Genomic DNA, 21,721 nt, shown 5'->3' on the forward strand with positions numbered 1-21,721 from the left:
CAGTATACCAGTCATACTGAGTCACCAGTTGGTCCTACAGTATACCAGTCATACTGAGTCACCAGTTGGTCCTACAGTATACAAGTCAGACTGAGTTACCAGCTGGTCCTACAGTATACCACTCATACTAAGTCACTAGCTGGTCCAGCAGTATACCAGTCAGACTGAGTCACCAGCTGGTCCTACAGTATACCTGTCAGACTGAGTCACCAGCTATTCCTACAGCATACCAATGATACTGAGTCTCAGCTGGTCCTACAGTATACCAGTCATACTGAGTCACCAGCTTGTCCTACAGTATACCAGTCATCCTTAGTCACCAGCTGGTCCTACAGTATACCAGTCATACTGAGTCACCAGTTGGTCCTACAGTATACCAGTCATACTGAGTCACCAGCTGGTCCTACAGTATACCAGTCATACTGAGTCACCAGCTGGTCCTACAGTATACCAGCCATACTGAGTCACCAGCTGGTACTACAGTATACCAGTCATACTGAGTCACCAGCTGGTCCTACAGTATACCAGTCATCCTTAGTCACCAGCTGGTCCTACAGTATACCAGTCCTACTGAGTCACCAGCTGGTCCTACAGTATACCAGTCATACTGAGTCACCAGCTGGTCCTACAGTATACCAGTCATACTGAGTCACCAGCTGGTACTACAGTATACCAGTCATACTGAGTCACCAGCTGGTCCTACAGTATACCAGTCATACTGAGTCACCAGCTGGTCCTACAGTATACCAGTCATACTGAGTCACCAGTTGGTCCTACAGTATACCAGTCCTACTGAGTCACCAGCTGGTCCTACAGTATACCAGTCCTACTGAGTCACCAGCTGGTCCTACAGTATACCAGTCCGACTGAGTCACCAGCTGGTACTACAGTATACCAGTCAGACTGAGTCACCAGCTGGTCCTACAGTATACCAGTCATACTGAGTCACCAGCTGGTCCTACAGTATACCAGTCATACTGAGTAACCAGTTGGACCTACAGTATACCAGTCATACTGAGTCACCAGCTGGTCCTACAGTATACCAGTCATACTGAGTCACCAGCTGGTCCTACAGTATACCAGTCATACTGAGTCACCAGCTGGTCCTACAGTATACCAGTCAGACTGAGTCACCAGCTGGTCCTACAGTATACCAGTCATACTGAGTCACAGACTGTGCGTGTGCGCGTGTGTCTGTGCACGCTTGTGTGTGTGCGTGTGCGCGTGTGTCTGTGCACGCTTGTGTGTGTGCGTGCGTGCGTGCGTGCGTGCGTGCGTGCGTGCGTGTCTGTGCGTGTCTGTGTGTGTGTGTGCGTGCGTGCGTGCGTGCGTGCGCGTGCGTGCGTGCGTGCGTGCGTGTGTGTGTGTGTGTGTGTGTGTGTGTGTGTGTGTGTGTGTGTGTGTGTGCGTGCGTGCGTGCGTGTGTGTGTGTGTGTACCTGAGTTGACCAGGCTCAGTAGCGGGTTGTTGGGAGACAGACTGTTATTTCTTTGAAGCCTTCGGTTGGATCTTCTCCCTGACCACTGGATGGACAGAACATCAGGCTTCACTGGGCCTCGTCTGGGGAACACACACACACACACACACACGCACGCACGCACACACACACACAGGGAGAGGCAGGTCAGGAACCTTTCCCTGGTACCACCCACAGATATACAGTATATGCACACACACACGCAGGCACACACGCAGGCACACACACACACACACACACACACACACACACACACACACACACACACACACACACACACACACACACACACACACACACACACACACACACACACACACACACACACACCTCTCCTGTCTACGACATCCTGGGAGGTGAAGGCATAACAGTCCTGGATTAACACTGCCAAATGGAACAATAGCATTTTGGAGGGGAGGGATGGGATAGGGAGATAGAGTGTCATAAATACACAACGTTACATCATGATGCTCTTTGGCTGTATAAGAGACCCGCCTCTGACGTCAGACAGACTGTGATTGGCAGGGTCACTCCGACGGAAGACCGTGATTGGAAGGGTCACTCCGACGGAAGACCGTGATTGGAAGGGTCACTCCGACGGAAGACTGTGATCAGACGCTCTCTCCGCACACAGCATCGTCCCTGGCCAATTACATTTTCTGAGGTGAGTCTCTAAAAGCACAGGGTCTGTGTCCCAAATGGCACCCTATTCCCTATATAGTTCTGACCAGTTCCCATAGGGCTCTATAGGAAATAGGGTGCCATTTGGGACACAGATAGGGTCTCAGCCACCTGGCTAACTAACTAGCCTCAAACCCAACCAGCAGTAAAAACATCCTCTAACTAGTCTCAGCCCAACCAGCAGTAAAACATCCTCTAACTAGCCTCAAACCCAGCCAGCTGTAAAACATCCTCTAACTAGTCTCAGCCCAACCAGCAGTAAAAACATCCTCTAACTAGTCTCAGCCCAACCAGCAGTAAAACATCCTCTAACTAGCCTCAAACCCAGCTGTAAAAACATCCTCTAACTAGCCTCAAACCCAGCCAGCAGTAAAAACATCCTCTAACTAGTCTCAGCCCAACCAGCAGTAAAACATCCTCTAACTAGTCTCAGCCCAACCAGCAGTAAAACATCCTCTAACTAGTCTCAGCCCAACCAGCAGTAAAACATCCTCTAACTAGTCTCAGCCCAACCAGCAGTAAAACATCCTCTAACTAGTCTCAGCCCAACCAGCAGTAAAACATCCTCTAACTAGTCTCAGCCCAACCAGCAGTAAAACATCCTCTAACTAGTCTCAGCCCAACCAGCAGTAAAACATCCTCTAACTAGTCTCAGCCCAACCAGCAGTAAAACATCCTCTAACTAGTCTCAGCCCAACCAGCAGTAAAACATCCTCTAACTAGTCTCAGCCCAACCAGCAGTAAAACATCCTCTAACTAGTCTCAGCCCAACCAGCAGTAAAACATCCTCTAACTAGTCTCAGCCCAACCAGCAGTAAAACATCCTCTAACTAGTCTCAGCCCAACCAGCAGTAAAACATCCTCTAACTAGTCTCAGCCCAACCAGCAGTAAAACATCCTCTAACTAGTCTCAGCCCAACCAGCAGTAAAACATCCTCTAACTAGTCTCAGCCCAACCAGCAGTAAAACATTCTCTAACTAGTCTCAGCCCAACCAGCAGTAAAACATCCTCTAACTAGTCTCAGCCCAACCAGCAGTAAAACATCCTCTAACTAGTCTCAGCCCAACCAGCAGTAAAACATCCTCTAACTAGCCTCAAACCCAACCAGCAGTAAAACATCCTCTAACTAGTCTCAGCCCAACCAGCAGTAAAAACATCCTCTTACTAATCTCAGCCCAACCAGCAGTAAAAACATCCTCTAACTAGTCTTAGCCCAGCCAGCAGAAAAAACATCCTCTAACTAGCCTCAAACCCAGCCAGCGGTAAAAACATCCTCTAACTAGTCTCAGCCCAGCCAGCAGTAAAAACATCCTCTAACTAGCCTCAAACCCAACCAGCAGTAAAAACATCCTCTAACTAGTCTCAGCCCAACCAGCAGTAAAAACATCCTCTAACTAGTCTCAGCCCAACCAGCAGTAAAAACATCCTCTAACTAGTCTCAGCCCAACCAGCAGTAAAAACATCCTCTAACTAGTCTCAAACTCAGCCAGCAGTAAAAACATCCTCTAACTAGCCTCAAACCCAGCCAGCAGTAAAAACATCCTCTAACTAGTCTCTGCCCAGCAGTAAAAACATCCTCTAACTAGTCTCAGCCCAGCCAGCAGTAAAAACATCATCTAACTAGCCTCAAACCCAGCCAGCAGTAAAAACATCCTCTAACTAGTCTCTGCCCAGCAGTAAAAACATCCTCTAACTAGTCTCAAACCCAGCTGTAAAAACATCCTCTAACTAGTCTCTGCCCAGCAGTAAAAACATCCTCTAACTAGTCTCTGCCCAGCAGTAAAAACATCCTCTAACTAGTCTCAAACCCAGCTGTAAAAACATCCTCTAACTAGTCTCTGCCCAGCAGTAAAAACATCCTCTAACTAGCCTTAAACCCAGTCAGCAGTAAAAACATCCTCTAACTAGTCTCTGCCGGTGAAGCATGGTGGTGGCGGCATCATGCTGTGGGGATGTTTTTCAGTGGCAGGGACTGGGAGACTAGTCAGGATCGAGGGAAAGATGAACAGAGCAAAGTACAGACAGACAACGAAGGAGTGGCTTTGGGACAAGTCTCTGAGTGGCCCAGCCAGAGCCCGAGACTTGAACCCATTCGAACATCTCTGGAGAGACCTGAAAATAGCTGTGCAGCGACACTCCCCATCCAACCTGACAGACCTTGAGAGGATCTGCAGAGAAGAATGGAAGAATCTCCACAAATGCAGGTGTGCCAAACTTGTAGCGTCATACCCAAGAAGACTTGAGGCTGTAATCGCTGCCAAAGGTGCTTCAACAAAGTACTGAGTAAATGGTTTGAATATTTATGTGAATGCGATATTTCCATGTTTTTCTTTATACATAGATTTGCAAAACAAAACGTTTTTTTTTTTTCTTTTTGATTATGAGTTATTGATGAGGGGAAACAAACCATTTAATCCATTTTAGAATAAGGCTGTAACGTAACAAAATGGGGAAAAAGTCAAAGGGGTCTGAATACTTTCTGAACGCACTGTATTCTCTACCAGCTACTGAATACCTCTGCTGTCACAGGCTTTCACAGTGTAAACCAAACCTGGGAACCCATGCTACACCGAATGAAATCTTCATACATCAGTGTTTAGCCAAACAGGGAACATGTCTGTTTTCTCTAGGCGTACCGTAATATTAAATGTAAATCCAAGCCCTGAGGGAAATAGTGAATGACTTAGCTGGTATTTCTGTGGCTATATGGGTCCATAGGGAAAAAAAGCTCACTAGTTGTTATTAATGAACAGATTTGGCTTGAAGCTAAGAGCTCGGGAGGAACATGAATTATCCGCCTGAATTTTCTGGAGTTGAATTTTAAGCAGCAAAGCATTACAGAAACAATAGCATTAGCTTTTCCATAGAGGTATATAATGTATACCGTATTCCAGAGTCTGAATGTGAGGTGCGATACACCACAAGTATAATGTATGATCCAAAAACCAAAAGTAAAAGCTCAACAACTTCCAACTTCACTTCAAATCACCCATTAAATGTTGACGTTAAACATGAATTGATCGTCATCTGGCAGGCAGCCTCTGAAGCGTGTCAAAATAACAGATATGACGATCTAACCTCTAAACATTATTCGTGTGTCTAATCTAATTATTAGTCTGAATGAGATAAACCAACGTAGACGTACGTAACAGAAACACCTTAAAACTAGATCCCCCTACATACATGACTAGAAGAAGAAACTGAGGGGGAGGTCAACCAATCATAAAGGTCCAAAAGAGGAAGTCGAGTCACATGCTCTCTTACAGCTCTCTTTTCATTGCCCCTGAAAATCGGGAACATCTGTTTTGTTGGAGACATGGCGGAGGCCAGAATGAGATGGAACCAGGCTCCCTCCATGGCAGAATGTGGAGAATCCCATGATGGATGCTCTGAGAGAAGTGCTGCCACTGTGGCCACTCTCAGACCCAGGTTTAAATTGGATTTGTTTTCTTTGCAATACTTTTTTTCCCCTGCGCTTGGTTGAGCTTGCCTGGCACAATGAAACCACTAGAAAATTATTGCCCATCTGACTCTTAATGTAGACTTAATCAAAAGCTTAATGTATTTAAAAAAAACTAAATTAATACTATACTGAACAAAAATATAAATGCAACATGCAACAATTTCAAAGATTTTACTGAGTTACAGTTCATATAAGAAAATCAGTCAATTGAAATAAATTAATAAGGCCCTAATCTGTAAGGAGATGAGAAGCAAATACAGGTAGTGAACATTTAGGCAGCAGGTAGCCTAGTGGTTAGAGCGTTGGGCCAGTAACTGAAAGGTTGCTGGATTGAATCCCTGAGCTGACAAGTTAAAAATATGTTGTTCTGCCCCTGAACAACGCAGTTAACCCACTGTTCGCTGGTAGGCCGTCATTGTAAATAAAAATGTGTTCTTAATTGACTTCCCGAGTTCAATAAAAATTTATGAAAAACGGACAAGAAACAAACAAGGACAGTGTCTGGATAGGGGAAAACATACCAACATCAATGCTGACATGGGGAACAAACTGAGGAGCAGACAGATATAGAGGGGCAATCAACAATGTGAAGGAGTCCAATGAGTGCTGATGTATGTAATGATGGTGACAGGTGTGTGCAATGAAGGGCAGCCTGATGCCCTCGAGCGCCAGAGAGGGGAAGCGGGAGCAGGTGTGACACTAATCTATGGATTTCATATGACTGGGAATACACTGCGACTAAATAAATGATTTTAAAAGACAATTGATGCATGGATGACTCATAGTGAAGACTGGGTTCGTGCAGATAACCAACAATTTACGACGTTTGGAATGAGACCGGCGTTAGGTAAACTAACACATCATTAATCAGAGGACTCAGAGATCATATATTATAATATCTGAAAGTTATATTAGGAAAATTATAACGTTGTAATCTGAATATTTTCCTTGGTGCCGCGATCCTCCTAGTTAATTACAGATTAATCAGTTTAATCATGTATTAATTATTACAGAGAGTTATTTGATAAACATGTCTTCAGTTTTAATGATGCCAAAGACACGACACACCCGTGGTGAGGTCTATTCAATGCTGGTCTGACTAAACTCAATCCACGCTTCAAGAATGTTTGGATCACGCGGACTGGGATATGTTCCGGGTAGCTTCAGAAAATAATATCGACACATATACCGATACGGTGAATGAGTCAAATCAGGAAGTGTATAGGAGATGTTGTACCCACTGTGACTATTAAAACCTACCCTAACCAGAAACAGTGGATAGATGGGAGCATTCGGGAAAAACCTAAAGCACGAACCACCACATTTAACCAGGGCAAGAAGACTGAGAATATGGAAGAATACAAACAGTGTAGTTATTCACTCCACAAAGCAATCAAAAAGCTAACGTTTAAGTTCCTTGCTCAGAACATGAGAAAATATGATACCGATTAATCGGCCTATTTTTTTATATATATATTTGTAATAATGACAATTACAACAATACTGAATGAACACTTATTTTTACATTGTAGTCATTTAGCAGACGCTCTTATCCAGAGCGACTTACAGTAGTGAATGCATACATTTCATAACATTTCATACATTTTTTTCTGTGCTGGCCCCCCGTGGGAATTGAACCCACAACCCTGGCGTTGCAAACACCATGCTCTACCAACACCATGCTCTACCAACTGAGCTACTTAATATAATACATCAAAATCAACTTAGTCTCAAATAAATAATGAAATGTTCAATTTGGTTTAAATAATGCAAAAACCAAGTGTTGGAGAAGAAAGTAAAAGTGCAATATGTGTCAAAAGCTAAACGTTTAACCTGTTGGGGCTAGGGGGCAGTATTTTCACGGCTGGATAAAAAAACGTACCCGATTTAATCTGGTTACTAATCCTACCCAGTAACTAGAATATGCATATACTTATTATATATGGATAGAAAACACCCTAAAGTTTCTAAAACTGTTTGAATGGTGTCTGTGAGTATAACAGAACTCATTTGGCAGGCAAAACCCTGAGACATTTTCTGACAGGAAGTGGATACCTGATGTGTTGAATTACCTTTAAGCCTATGCCATTGAAACACACAGGGGTTGATTAATGTTTTGGCACTTCCTATTGCTTCCACTAGATGTCACCAGCCTTTACAAAGTGTTTTGAGTCTTTTACTGTGAGATCTGACCGAACAAGAGCCATGGAACGGTGATGGCCGATTAGACTCTGGCGCGCGAGTTCATGTTGGGTACCCTCGTTCCAATACGTTATAAAAGAGAATGCATTCGTCCACCTTGAATATTATTCATGTTCTGGTTAAAAAGGCACTAATGATTTATGCTATACAACGTTTGACATGTTTGAACGAACGTAAATATATTTTTTCCCCTCGTTCATGACGAGAAGTCCGGCTGGCTTAGATCATGTTCTAACAACACGGAGCTTTTTGGATATAAATGATGAGCTTTTTTGAACAAAACTACATTCGTTATGGACCTGGGATTCCTGGAAGTGACATCTGATGAAGAGAATCAAAGGTAATGGATTATTTACATAGTATTTTCGATTTTAGATCTCTCCAACATGGCCGTTTGTCTGTATCGCAAAGCATATTTTTCTGGGCGCAGTGCTCAGATTATTGCAAAGTGTGATTTCCCAGTAAGGTTATTTTTAAATCTGGCAAGTTGATTGCGTTCAAGAGATGTAAATCTATAATTCTTTAAATGACAATATAATATTTTACCAATGTTTTCTAATTTTAATTATTTAATTTGTGGTGCTGACTTGACTGCCGGTTATTGGAGGGAAACGATTTCCTCAACATCAATGCCATAGTAAAACGCTGTTTTTGGATATAAATATGAACTTGATAGAACTAAAAATGCATGCATTGTCTAACATAATGTCCTAGGAGTGTCATCTGATGGAGATTGTAAAAGGTTAGTGCATCATTTTAGCTGGTTTTATGGTTTTGGTGACGCCTGTCTTTGAATTGACAAAACATTACACACAGCTATTGTCAATGTACTCTCCTAACATAATCTAACTTTATGCTTTCGCCGTAAAACCTTTTTGAAATCGGACAAAGGGGTTTAATCCGGCCCGCGAGATGATTTTGTAAAGTATAGAAATGAGCTGCAATTTTTCAATAAAAGAAACTGCTGTTCCAATTGCGTCCACTGGATGGCGCAATAGCAATTGTGTTAAGCAAGCAAACTGTTTATACCGGAGCAGAGCAAGTAGGTCAAGCAAGTGCAGCCAGTCCGGATGAGCTACTTTGTTTTGCCCGCGATATTTATTACGGCTTCTACTTTTAACATTATGTGCGTTGGCACCCTGATTGCCCCAATATGTCTCTGTCAAAAAAGAGAAAAGTGGACGCAGAGTGCAGAGTGTTCCAAGAAAAATGGTCATCCTCCTATTTATTCACGGAATTGAATGGGAAAGCTGTATGTTTGGTGTGTTCACAGCATGTTGCAGTGCTGAAAGAGTATAACCTTCTTCGCCACTACGTGAGTCTTCATGCCGACAAATATGACAACTTTCAAGGACAGCGGAGAAGAGAGAAGGTGAATGAACTGTTGGCGGGTCTGAAGAAACAGCAGTCTGTGTTTACTCACAGCCGAGACATCAGTGACGCTGCAGTGAAAGCTAGCTACCTCATTGCTAATGAAATCGCAGTGGCTTCAAAACCATTTAGTGAGGGTGAATTTGTAAAAACATGCATGATGAAGGCAGCGGAGATTGTGTGCCCTGAAAAGCGCCAGGCTTTTGCAAATATCAGCCTGACAAGAAACACAGTTGCAGACAGGATTTCCGATCTTTCAGTGGATTTGGACAGCCAGTTGAAGCAAAAAGTAAAGTCATTTATTGTTTTTTCAGTTGCAATTGATGAAAGCACGGACATTACAGATGTTACACACAACTGGCCATTTTCATCCGCGGAGTTGATGACACATTGACCGTCACCGAGGAGTTCGTGGAGTTGGTGCCGATGACAGATACAACGACAGCAGCTGATATTTTCACCGCACTCGTCGGCGCGCTGGACAGGGTCGGAGTGGACTGGTCCCGCGCTGTCAGCCTGGCTACAGATGGTGCGCTGTCAGCCTGGCTACAGATGGTGCGCTGTCAGCCTGGCTACAGATGGTGCGCTGTCAGCCTGGCTACAGATGGTGCGCTGTCAGCCTGGCTACAGATGGTGCGCTGTCAGCCTGGCTACAGATGGTGCGCTGTCAGCCTGGCTACAGATGGTGCGCTGTCAGCCTGGCTACAGATGGTTCGCCCTCAATGATCGGGAAAAAAGCAGGCGTTGTGACAAAGTTAAGAGAGAAAGTGCAATCTGCAAATGGAGGACGTGATTTTTTGGACTTTTCACTGTATTTTGCACCAGGAGGCTTTGTGTTGCAAGTCATTAAAGATGGATAACGTCATGAAGGTGGTCATCCAAACTGTTAATTTCATCCGATCCAGAAGCCTGAATCACCGTCAGTTTGACAGCCTTCTCAGAGAGAAAGACCACATCTATGGCCCGCCATACCACACTGAGGTAAGATGGTTAAGCCGAACAGTTCATGGAAGAAAAGGGCAAACCAGTGTTAGAATTTCATTCCGCAGAATGGATGCAGGACCTTGCATTTATGGTGGATGTTACAGAGCACCTGAATAACTTGAACAAACAGCTGCAAGGGCGCAACAAAGTCGTCACGCAGTATTATGACAGCATACGTTCTTTCAAGTTGAAGCTGTCATTGTGGGAGACGCAACTCGTCGGTGGTGATGCAGCTCACTTCCCCTGTCTGAAAAATGTGTGCGCGACCCAACATGTGGCAGACATGAAGCGGTTCAAAGATAAACTAACGGGACTGTTACGGGAGTTTGAGCAACGCTTTCAGATTTTTGGTGAACTGGAGAAAGACTTCAACGTTTTTTTTGCTCGCCATTCACCGTGAATCCCTCTGATCTACCCGTCAGCATCCAACTTGAAATAATAGACTTGCAGTGTGACTCGGATATGAAGGGCAAATTTGCCGCAGCTGGCTTGGACACATTTTTATCAGAATCTCTTGCCAGGTTACCCCAACTTGACAGCCCTCGCTGCAAAACTGTTGTGCATGTTTGGAACCACATATCTTTGTGAGCAAGTTTTCTCTGTAATGAGCATAAATAAAACAAAGCTGCGCTCAAGGCTCACGCACAAGCACTTGAATCACATCCTGAAGTTGGCTGCCACTCAGGATGTGAGAGCCTGATATTGATGCGCTGGTGAAAGCTAAAAGATGCCAGGTATCAGGAGTCAAATAAACTATGCGACCCCACTTAAAGTGCTGCATGAGACACCCTGATATAGTTCTGTGATCTGTGATATGCTTCTGTGAATCACTGAGGCATTGTGTGTTTGTGTGTTCTTTAGAATTTTCAAATAAACTTGAGGTGTTTTATGATTAATAGTGATGTTGTGCTTGTACTATTGTGGACACACTGTCCTCAGGCTCCAGCTTTATGTTTTATGTTGATCGTATTAAAACAAAAGAAAACAATCTGAAGTTGTTGTTTTTAAGTGATATATATATATACCATGATTTTACCGGTCCGGCCCACTTGGGAATAGATTTTCCTCCATGTGGCCCCTGAGCTAAAATGAGTTTGACACCCCTGCTCTATACCATTTGTATTTCACATACCTTTGACTATTGGATGTTCTAATAGGTACTTTAGTATTGCCAGCCTAATCTCGGGAGTTGATAGGCTTGAAGTCATAAACAGCGTAACGCTTGAAGCACAGCGAAGAGCTGCTGGCAAATGCACGAAAGTGCTGTTTGAATGAATGCTCACGAGCATGATGCTGCCTACCACCGCTAAGTAATTTACATTTACATTTTAGTCATTTAGCAGACGCTCTTATCCAGAGCGACTTACAGTAGTGAATGCATACATTTCATTACATTTCATGCATTTTTTTTTTTTTAATTTTTTTTTTTGTACTGGCCCCCCGTAGGAATTGAACCCACAACCCTGGCGTTGCACACACCATGCTGGCGTTGCAAATACCATGCTCTACCAACTGAGCCACAGGGAAGGCCTGTGGCTCAGTTGGGTGACATTTCTGGTAAGTATGCAGATCATGGAAGAACTGGGACATTTTCAACTTCCAGGATTTATGTACAGATCCTTGCGACATGGGGCCGTGCATTATCATGCTGAAACATGAGGTGATGGAGGAGGATGAATGGCACGATCTCGTCATGGGCCTCAGGATCTCGTCACGGTTTCTCAATTACCATTGATAAAAAGCAACTGTTTTCGTTGTCCGTAGCTTATGCCTGCCCAAACCATAACCCCACCACCACCATGGGGCCCATACCATAACCCCACCTCCACCATGGGGCCCATACCATAACCCCACCGCCACCATGGGGCCCATACCATAACCCCACCTCCACCATGGGGCCCATACCATAACCCCACCTCCACCATGGGGCCCATACCATAACCCCACCACCACCATGGGGCCCATACCATAACCCCACCTCCACCATGGGGCCCATACCATAACCCCACCTCCACCATGGGGCCCATACCATAACCCCACCTCCACCATGGGGCCCATACCATAACCCCACCACCACCATGGGGCCCATACCATAACCCCACCTCCACCATGGGGCCCATACCATAACCCCACCGCCACCATGGGGCCCATACCATAACCCCACCTCCACCATGGGGCCCATACCATAACCCCACCTCCACCATGGGGCCCATACCATAACCCCACCTCCACCATGGGGCCCATACCATAACCCCACCTCCACCATGGGGCCCATACCATAACCCCACCTCCACCATGGGGCCCATACCATAACCCCACCTCCACCATGGGCCCCATACCATAACCCCAGCGCCACCATGGGGCCCATACCATAACCCCACCTCCACCATGGGGCCCATACCATAACCCCACCTCCACCATGGGCCCCATACCATAACCCCACCTCCACCATGGGGCCCATACCATAACCCCACCTCCACCATGGGGCCCATACCATAACCCCACCTCCACCATGGAGCACTCTGTTCACAACGTTGACATTAGCAAACCGCTGACGTTGGAGGCAGCTTCTGGCAGAGAATTGAAGATTCAATTCTCTGGCGACAGCTCTGGTGGACATTCCTGCAGTCAGCATGCCAATTGCACGCTCCCTCAAAACTTCAGACATCTGTGGTATTCTGTTGTTTGACAAAGCTTTTCATTTTAGAGTGGCCTTTGATTGTCCCCAGCACAAGGTGCACCTGTGTAATGATCATGCTGTTTAATTAGCTTCTTGATATGCCACAGCTGTCAGGTGGATGGATTATCTTGGCAAAGGAGAAATGCTCACTAACAGGGATGGAAACAAACATTTGACAGAAATAATCTTTTTTTGTGTGCGTATGGAACATTTCTGGGCTCTTTAGATGTAGCGTTTCTGTTACTTGTTCAGTGTATTTGAACCCATCCAGGTCCGTGGTGGCCAGCTGCATCTCTCAGTGCCAGTGACACAGGGTCTAGGTAGCCGTGGGCTGGCGTCACTTAAAATTATCCTCAGATGACAATAGGTCATAGGTTCGGCACGATACGATGCACTGATTTGACCCTCTGGTTGTTTGTGTGACGCTGCTGCATAAACTATGGCCATCATCATGTGATATACAGTATGTATTCTAAACAGCATTTAAATATGTGACCGATCGGCTCAAATCGGTCTTATATAGCAACATTTGAAATGTTTTTTTTTTTTGTAAACTCACTTTTGGGAAAATGGCCTTTGATTGTTTTGATACTACTACTGGAGAGCTCTTCTTTGTCTACCCCCATTTAGCATTGTTCAAACCCTGTTAAGCTTTAGCCCCACCCATCTCTTCAAAACTTCTTAGGGCTAGAGGTCCCACTAGCGGGAACAACTTCCGGTGAAACTGGAGGGCGCGCAATTAAAATAAATAATCATAAATATTATGGATTTTAAACATTTATGTACATATAAGTGTTTAATATCGGTTGAAAGCTTACATTCTTGTTAATCTGACTGCGCTGTCCGATTTACAGTAGGTATTACAGCGAAAACGTGCCATGAGATTGTTTGAGGACGGCGCCCCACATCAAAATATTTTTCCACAAGGCACAGCTTTCATACATTCACAAATAACGATTAAATATTCACTTACTTTTTGAAAATCTTTCTTTGATTTGTCATCCAAAGGGTCCCAGCTCTCACAGGTAGTGTTGTTTTGTTAGATAAAATCCTTCTTTATCTTTTTTTTTTTCTCCCCAAAATGTCTGTTTACTTAGTGCCGTCTATTTGAGTAATCCACTCGTTCAACATGCAGAGAAAGGAATCCGAAAATCTACCCCTAAACTTTGTTTCAACAAGTCAAAATACGTTTCTATTTACTCTTCAGATACCCTAAAATGTAATTAGACGAGAAAACTAAACTCTGAAATCGGAGTAAATGGCCAGACAGAATTTACAAACACACCCGAAATGTTTACTTGCATAGTAGAGTCTTTTGTTAAGACATGTAGCTATCTAGCTAACTAAACAATGAACCTTAATCCCAACTCATGACATTACTACCCTGCATGAATCTGCAGGTAGCTAACCAACCAGGTTCAATGTTAGCTAGCTAACATTAGGTTATAGCTAACCAAACAAATGGCTCTGAGATACGAATAATAAGATCATACACGTAACGTTAGCTAGCGAGCCAGCCAGCTAACGTTATCTAGCTAGCTAAGAGAACACTTTAACTTGAAATTAAACCACTTTCGGTCAAAATTAGAAATGTGTAATATTTGAAAATAGCTAGCTGGACTATCTTACCCATATACATCATTCATCGATGGAAGCATCTCCTGTCTCATGCCATGCCCTAGTTTGATGATGTAATCCAGACTGGTGTTTTCTCCATCGCCTCTAGCACTGAGATGCCGTGCCTTAGACCGCTGTCATACAGCCTGGAAACGAACCAGGGTCTGTAGTGACGCCTCTAGCACTGAGATGCAGTGCCTTAGACCGCTGTGATACAGCCTGGAACCGAACCAGGGTCTGTAGTGACGCCTCTAGCACTGAGATGCAGTGCCTTAGACCGCTGTGATACAGCCTGGAATGGAACCAGGGTCTGTAGTGACGCCTCTAGCACTGAGATGCAGGGCCTTAGACCACTGAACCAGGGTCTGTAGTGACGCCTCTAGCACTGAGATGCAGTGCCTTAGACCGCTGAACCAGGGTCTGTAGTGACGCCTCTAGCACTGAGATGCAGGGCCTTAGACCGCTGAACCAGGGTCTGTAGTGACGCCTCTAGCACTGAGATGCAGTGCCTTAGACCGCTGAACCAGGGTCTGTAGTGACGCCTCTAGCACTGAGATGCAGGGCCTTAGACCGCTGCGCCACTCGGGAGCCCAGATGGAATACAAGTTTGTTAATAAGCCACATGAAAGTTCACATGTTCCAGAAAGCATTTCTGCCAAAAAGACGCAGTTACATATTTTTTTTTAAATTTACGGTCAAATGGCTCGCCTGTGAAGTAGTGACCCCCATCTATCCTCAGAGCTTGTGCTGCTAGGTGACCTAAACTGGGACATGCTTAACACCCCGGCCATCCTACAATCTAAACTTGATGCCCTCAAATTATCAATGAACCCACCAGGTACAACCCTAAATCCGTAAACACGGGCACCCTCATAGATATCAACCTAACTAACTTGCCCTCCAAATACACCTCTGCTGTCTTCACCCAGGATCTCAGCGATCACTGCCTCATTGCCTGCATCCGTAATGGATCTGCGACCAAACGACCTCCACTCATCACTGTCAAACGCTCCCTAAAACACTTCAGCGAGCAGGCCTTTCTAATCGACCTGGCCCTGGTATCCTGGAAGGATATTGACCTCATCCCATCAGTAGAGGATGCCTGGTTATTCTTTAAAAATGCCTTCCTCACCATCTTAAATAAGCATGTCCCATTAAATTTTTTTTTTACCAGGAACAGATATAGCACTTGGTTCTCTCCAGACCTGACTGCCCTTAACCAACACAAAAACATCCTGTGGCGTTCTGCATTCACATCGAATAGCCCCTGTGATATGCAACTTTTCAGGGAAGTTAGGAACAAATATACGCAGGCAGTTAGGAAAGCTAAAGCTAGCTTTTTCAAGCATAAATTTGCTTCCTGCAACACAAATTAAAAAAAGTTCTGGGACATTGTAAAGTCCATGGACAATAAGAGCACCTCCTCCCAGCTGCCCACTGCTCTGAGGCTAGGAAACACTGTTACCACCGATAAATCCACTATAATTGAGAATTTCAATAAGCATTTTTCTACGGCTGGCCATGCTTTCCACCTGGCTACCCCTACCCCGGTCAACAGCCTTGCCCACAGCTACTCGCCCAAACCTTCCCCACTTCTCCTTCACCCAAATCCAGATAGCTGATGTTCTGAAAGAGCTGCAAAATCTGGACCGCTACAAATCAGCCGGGCTAGACAATCTGGACCCTTTCTTTCTAAAATTATCTGCCGAAATTGTTGCAAACCCTATTACTAGCCTGTTCAACCTCTCTTTCATATCGTCTGAGATTCCTAAAGATTGGAAAGCAGCTGCTGTCATCGCCCTCTTCAAAGGAGGGGACACTCTTGACCCAAACCGCTACAGACCTATATCTATCCTACCCTGTCTTTCTAAGGTCTTCGAAAGCCAAGTTAACAAACAGATTATCTACCATTTCGAATCCCACCATACCTTCTCCGCTATGCAATCTGGTTTCAGAGCTGGTCATGGGTGCACCTCAGCCACGCTCAAGGTCCTAAACGATATCATAACCGCCATCGATAAAAGACATTACTGTGCAGCCGTATTCATCGACCTGGCCAAGGCTTTCGACTCTGTCAATCACAACATTCTTATTGGCAGACTCAACAGCCTTGGTTTCTCAAATGACTGCCTCGCCTGGTTCACCAACTACTTCTCAGATAGAGTTCAGTGTGTCAAATTGGAGGGCCTGTTGTCTGGACCTCTGGCAGTCTCTATGGGGGAGCGACTGGGTACAATTCTCGGGCCGACTCTCTTCTCTGTATACATCAATGATGTTGCTCTTGCTGCTGGTGATTCCTGGATCCACCTCTACGCAGACGACACCATTCTGTATACTTCTGGCCCTTCTTTGGACACTGTGTTAACTAACCTCCAGACGAGCTTCAATGCCATACAACTCTCCTTCCGTGGCCTCCAACTGCTCTTAAATGCAAGTAAAACTAAATGCATGCTCTTAAACCGATCGCTGCCCGCACCTGCCCACCCGTCCAGCATCACTACCCTGGACGGTTCTGACCTAGAATATGTGGACAACTACAAATACCTAGGTGTCTGGTTAGACTGTAAACTCTCCTTCCAGACTCACATTAAACATCTCCAATCCAAAATTAAATCTAGAATCGGCTTCCTATTTTGCAACAAAGCATCCTTCACTCATGCTGCCAAACATACCCTCGTAAAACGAACTATCCTACCGATCCTCGACTTCGGCAATGTCATTTACAAAATAGCCTCCAACACTCTACTCAACAAATTGGATGCAGTCTATCACAGTGCCATTCGTTTTGTCACCAAAACCCCATATACTACCCACCACTGCGACCTGTACGCTCTCGTTGGCTGGCCTTCGCTTCATACTTGTCGCCAAACCCACTGGCTCCAGGTCATCTACAAGTCCCTGCTAGGTAAAGTCCCGCCTTATCTCAGCTCACTGGTCACCATAACAACACCCACCTGTAGCACGCGCTCCAGCAAGTATATCTTTCTGGTCACACCCAAAGCCAATTCCTCCTTTGGTTGTCTTTCCTTCCAGTTCTCTGCTGCCAATGACTGGAATGAACTGCAAAAAGTCTCTGAAGCTGGAGACTCATGTCTCCCTCACTAGCTTTAAGCACCAGCTGTCAGAGCAGCTCACAGATCACTGCACCTGTACACAGCCCATCTGTAAACAGCCCATCTATCTACCTACCTACCTCATACTGTATTTATTTATTTATCTTGCTCCTTTGCACCCCAGTATCTCTACTTGCACATTCATCTTCTGCACATCTACCAGTCCAGTGTTTAATTGCTATATTGTAATTATTTAGCCACCATGGCCTATTTATTGCCTTACCTCTCTTATCCTACCTCATTTGCACTCAATGTATATAGATTTTCCTATTGTATTATTGACTGTATGTTTGTTTTACTCCATGTGTAACTCTGTGTTGTTGTTTGTGTCGAACTGGTTTGCTTTATCTTGGCCAGGTCGCAATTGTAAATGAGAACTTGTTCTCAACTAGCCTACCTGGTTAAATAAAGGACTTGTTCTCAACTGGCCCACCTGGTTAAATAAAGGACTTGTTCTCAACTGGCCTACCTGGTTAAATAAAGGACTTGTTCTCAACTGGCCTACCTGGTTAAATAAAGGTAAAATAAATAAATCAATAAAATATGCCTAGTTCCCTGAAACGAGTCACATATATGTGAGAATATATGCTTGTAAACTGACTGCTGATGAGGTAGTCTTCAAAGGAAAAACATTTTAGGTCTCATAGGAAAGGCATTGGTCCTGTCTCTGAGGGATTTAGTCATTTCAACAGAGAAATAAGAACGACGGCCCTGTCTCTCTTCCCCATACTACCAGAGTATATATAACCAGAGGTTTTCAGTCTGAATGGTAGAGCTCCATAGAGGTCGTCCCCCCCCCAATGTGGTCACCTGAGTGGTCTGCATCCTTTCATCCTGCAGCCAAACACACACAAATGCATGCATGCATACACACACGCACACGCACACACACACCCAAGTTCACACGTATGCACGTGCGCACTCACATACGTAAACACACACACACACACACGCACCCACACACACACACACACACAGCTCCACAGTGAACCTGGCTAGAGACATCAGACAGAATAGAGAATGGGCCTTAGACACATCAGAGATTGAGATAGTAGAGTTCATCTACCTGCTGAGCTGATGCTTTGCTTCTAAATTCTCTATTGGAGCAAATTGGGATTCCAGCTACAGAATTTCTCCAAACAAGGGACTAGAGAAATGTTGTAATATCTGGAGTGGTGTTTAAAGATGGCTGCTGGACTGGGACTCAGGGGGCTGGGACTCAGGGACTCAGGGACTCAGGGGGCTGGGACTCAGGGACTCAGGGGGCTGGGACTCAGGGACTCAGGGGGCTGGGACTCAGGGACTCCGGGACTCCGGGACTCAGGGGCTGGGACTCAGGGGCTGGGACTCAGGGACTCAGGGGGCTGGGACTCAGGGACTCAGGGGCTGGGACTCAGGGACTCAGGGGGCTGGGACTCAGGGTCCCTGATGGGACAGGAGCTGAGAGGAGGGGGGGAGGAAGAAGGGAAGAAGAAGAAAGGAGAGGAGAGAAGAGGAGGAGGAGAGGAGAGGAGAGGAGAGGAGAGGAGAGGAGAGGAGAGGAGAGGAGAGGAGAGGAGAGGAGAGGAGAGGAAGAGAGGAGAGGAGAGGAGACGAGAGGAGAGAATTCTGTTCCATTCTCGCCCAGTTCTGAAGCATGACATGCCATCACCCAGGTGCTAGAACAAAAACCAGCACTGTGGCTGCCTGGGTTATCTGTTCTGATTCAGAACGCTGGGAGTGTTCTAAAAGTAGCCGCTGCTTCCCAGGGCATGGACAGAGCTGACCTTCGACCTACATTCAACCTACATTCAGACCAGATCTGGTGAGTCACACTGTTACTAATGACCCTAGAGGCATGCTACACAGAGCTAGCTAATCAGACTGCTAAAACACACATTACCCAGCATAGGGTAGGTAATATATAACACATTATGCTTGTATCCAAAGCAATTTACAGTCATGCATGAATACAAGCGCCACGCTCTACCAACTGAACCACACACAAAATACAACACACAAAACACAACACACAAAACACAACACACAAACCACAACACACAAACCACAACACAACACACAAACCACAACACAACACAAAACACACAACACAACACACAAACCACAACACACGCAAAACACGATACACAAAACACAACACACATAACACACACAAACACAACACAAAACACACAACACACGCAAAACACGATACACAAAACACAACACACACAACACACGCAAAACACAAACACAACACACACAAAACACAACACACACAAAACACAACACACACCCACACACACTAATTGCGTAGACACAGACATAAAGCAGAAGTCCCCTCAGAGGTTTGTCTGGATGGAGAGCACTCATCACAGACTGACTGACTGACTGACTGACTGACTGACTGACTGACTGACTGACTGACTGACTGACTGAAGAGAAGAAAATAGGGGAGAGGAGAGGAGAAGAGAGAAGAGAGTAGAACAGAGGAGAAGAGAAGAGAGGAGAAGGGAGAAGAAGAGAATTGGAGAACAGAGGAGAGGAGAGGAGAGGAGAGGAGAGGAGAGGAGAGGAGAGGAGAGGAGAGGAGAGGAGAGGAGAAGACTTGCCTCTCCTGACGGGTTTGCTCGGCCGTGGTCTCCATGGCACATTCCAGGGAGCTCTGCAGCGAGTGGAGCTGATTGGTTGTCTCTTTCAACAGGAAGCGGGTCACGAACTGCTCCAGGTGTGTGGCTTCCTGGTAGTCCTGAAGGAGAGAGGAACCAACCCTTAGAACCCCTAGACCCTAGAGGGCTTCCTGGTAGTCCTGGAGGAGAGAGGAACCAACCCTTAGAACCCCTAGACCCTAGAGGGCTTCCTGGTAGTCCTGGAGGAGAGAGGAACCAACCCTTAGAACCCCTAGACCCTAGAGGGCTTCCTGGTAGTCCTGGAGGAGAGAGGAACCAACCCTTAGAACCCCTAGACCCTAGAGGGCTTCCTGGTAGTCCTGGAGGAGAGAGGAACCAACCCTTAGAACCCCTAGACCCTAGAGGGCTTCCTGGTAGTCCTGGAGGAGAGAGGAACCAACCCTTAGAACCCCTAGACCCTAGAGGGCTTCCTGGTAGTCCTGGAGGAGAGAGGAACCAACCCTTAGAACCCATATCATCCCCTATTCTCTAAACCCTATCCCCTATCCTCTATCCCCTATCCCCTATCCTCTATCCCCTATCCTCTATCCCCTATCCTCTATCCTCTAACCCCTATCCTCTAACCCCTATCCCCTATCCTCTAAACCCTATCCCCTATCCTCTGTCCTCTATCCTCTAAGCCCTATCCTCTATCCCCTATCCTCTAAACCCTATCCCCTATCCTCTATCCTCTAAACCCTATCCTGTATCCTCTAAACCCTATCCCCTATCCTCTATCCTCTAAACCCTATCCTCTATCCTCTATCCTACATCCTCTAAACCCTATCCTGTATCCTCTAAACCCTATCCCCTATCCCCTATCCTCTAAACCCTATCCCCTATCCTCTAAACCCTATCCCCTATCCTCTAAACCCTATCCCCTATCCTCTAAACCCTATCCCCTATCCTCTAAACCCTATCCCCTATCTCCTATCCTCTATCCCATGTACCCTAACCCCTCTCCTCTAAACCCTATCCCCTATCCTCTATCCCCTATCCCTTATCCTCTAAACCCTATCCTCTATCCTCTAAACCCTATCCTCTAAACCCTATCCTCTATCCTCTATCCTCTAAACCCTATCCTCTATACCCTATGCCCTATCCTCTATCCCCTAACCCCTATCCCCTATCCTTAACCTCTATCCCCTATCCTCTAAACCCTATCCTCTAAACCCTATCCCCTATCCTCTATCCCCCATCCTCTAAACCCTATCCCCTATCCTCTATCCCCTATCCTTTAAACCCTATCCTCTATCCCCTATCCTTAACCTCTATCCCCTATCCTCTATCCTCTAAACCCTATCCCCTATCCTCTATCCTCTATCCCCTATCCTCTATCATCTAAACCCTATCCCCTATCCTCTATCCTCTAAACCCTATCCCCTATCCTCTAAACCCTATCCCCTATCCTCTATCCTCTATCCCCTGTCCCCTCTCCTCTAAACCCTATCCCCTATCCCCTATCCCCTATCCTCTATCCCCTA

At 45.6% G+C, this 21,721-nt stretch overlaps 1 protein-coding gene across 1 annotated transcript in view; it reads right to left on the reverse strand.

Moving 5' to 3' along the window:
* The window catches only part of necab1 (N-terminal EF-hand calcium binding protein 1), an 82,994-nt gene that overhangs the window by 22,947 nt on the left and 38,326 nt on the right, over positions 1-21,721 (reverse strand). Inside the window, exons 6-7 of the mRNA XM_045709760.1 lie at positions 20,181-20,317; positions 1,439-1,560 (exon numbers count right to left, since the gene is read on the reverse strand). Coding sequence (XP_045565716.1) covers positions 1,439-1,560; positions 20,181-20,317 — 259 coding nt within the window. The remainder of the gene's footprint in view (positions 1-1,438; positions 1,561-20,180; positions 20,318-21,721) is intronic.

Source organism: Salmo salar, chromosome ssa27 (genome assembly GCF_905237065.1).
Source record: "Salmo salar chromosome ssa27, Ssal_v3.1, whole genome shotgun sequence".
NCBI lineage: Eukaryota > Metazoa > Chordata > Actinopteri > Salmoniformes > Salmonidae > Salmo > Salmo salar.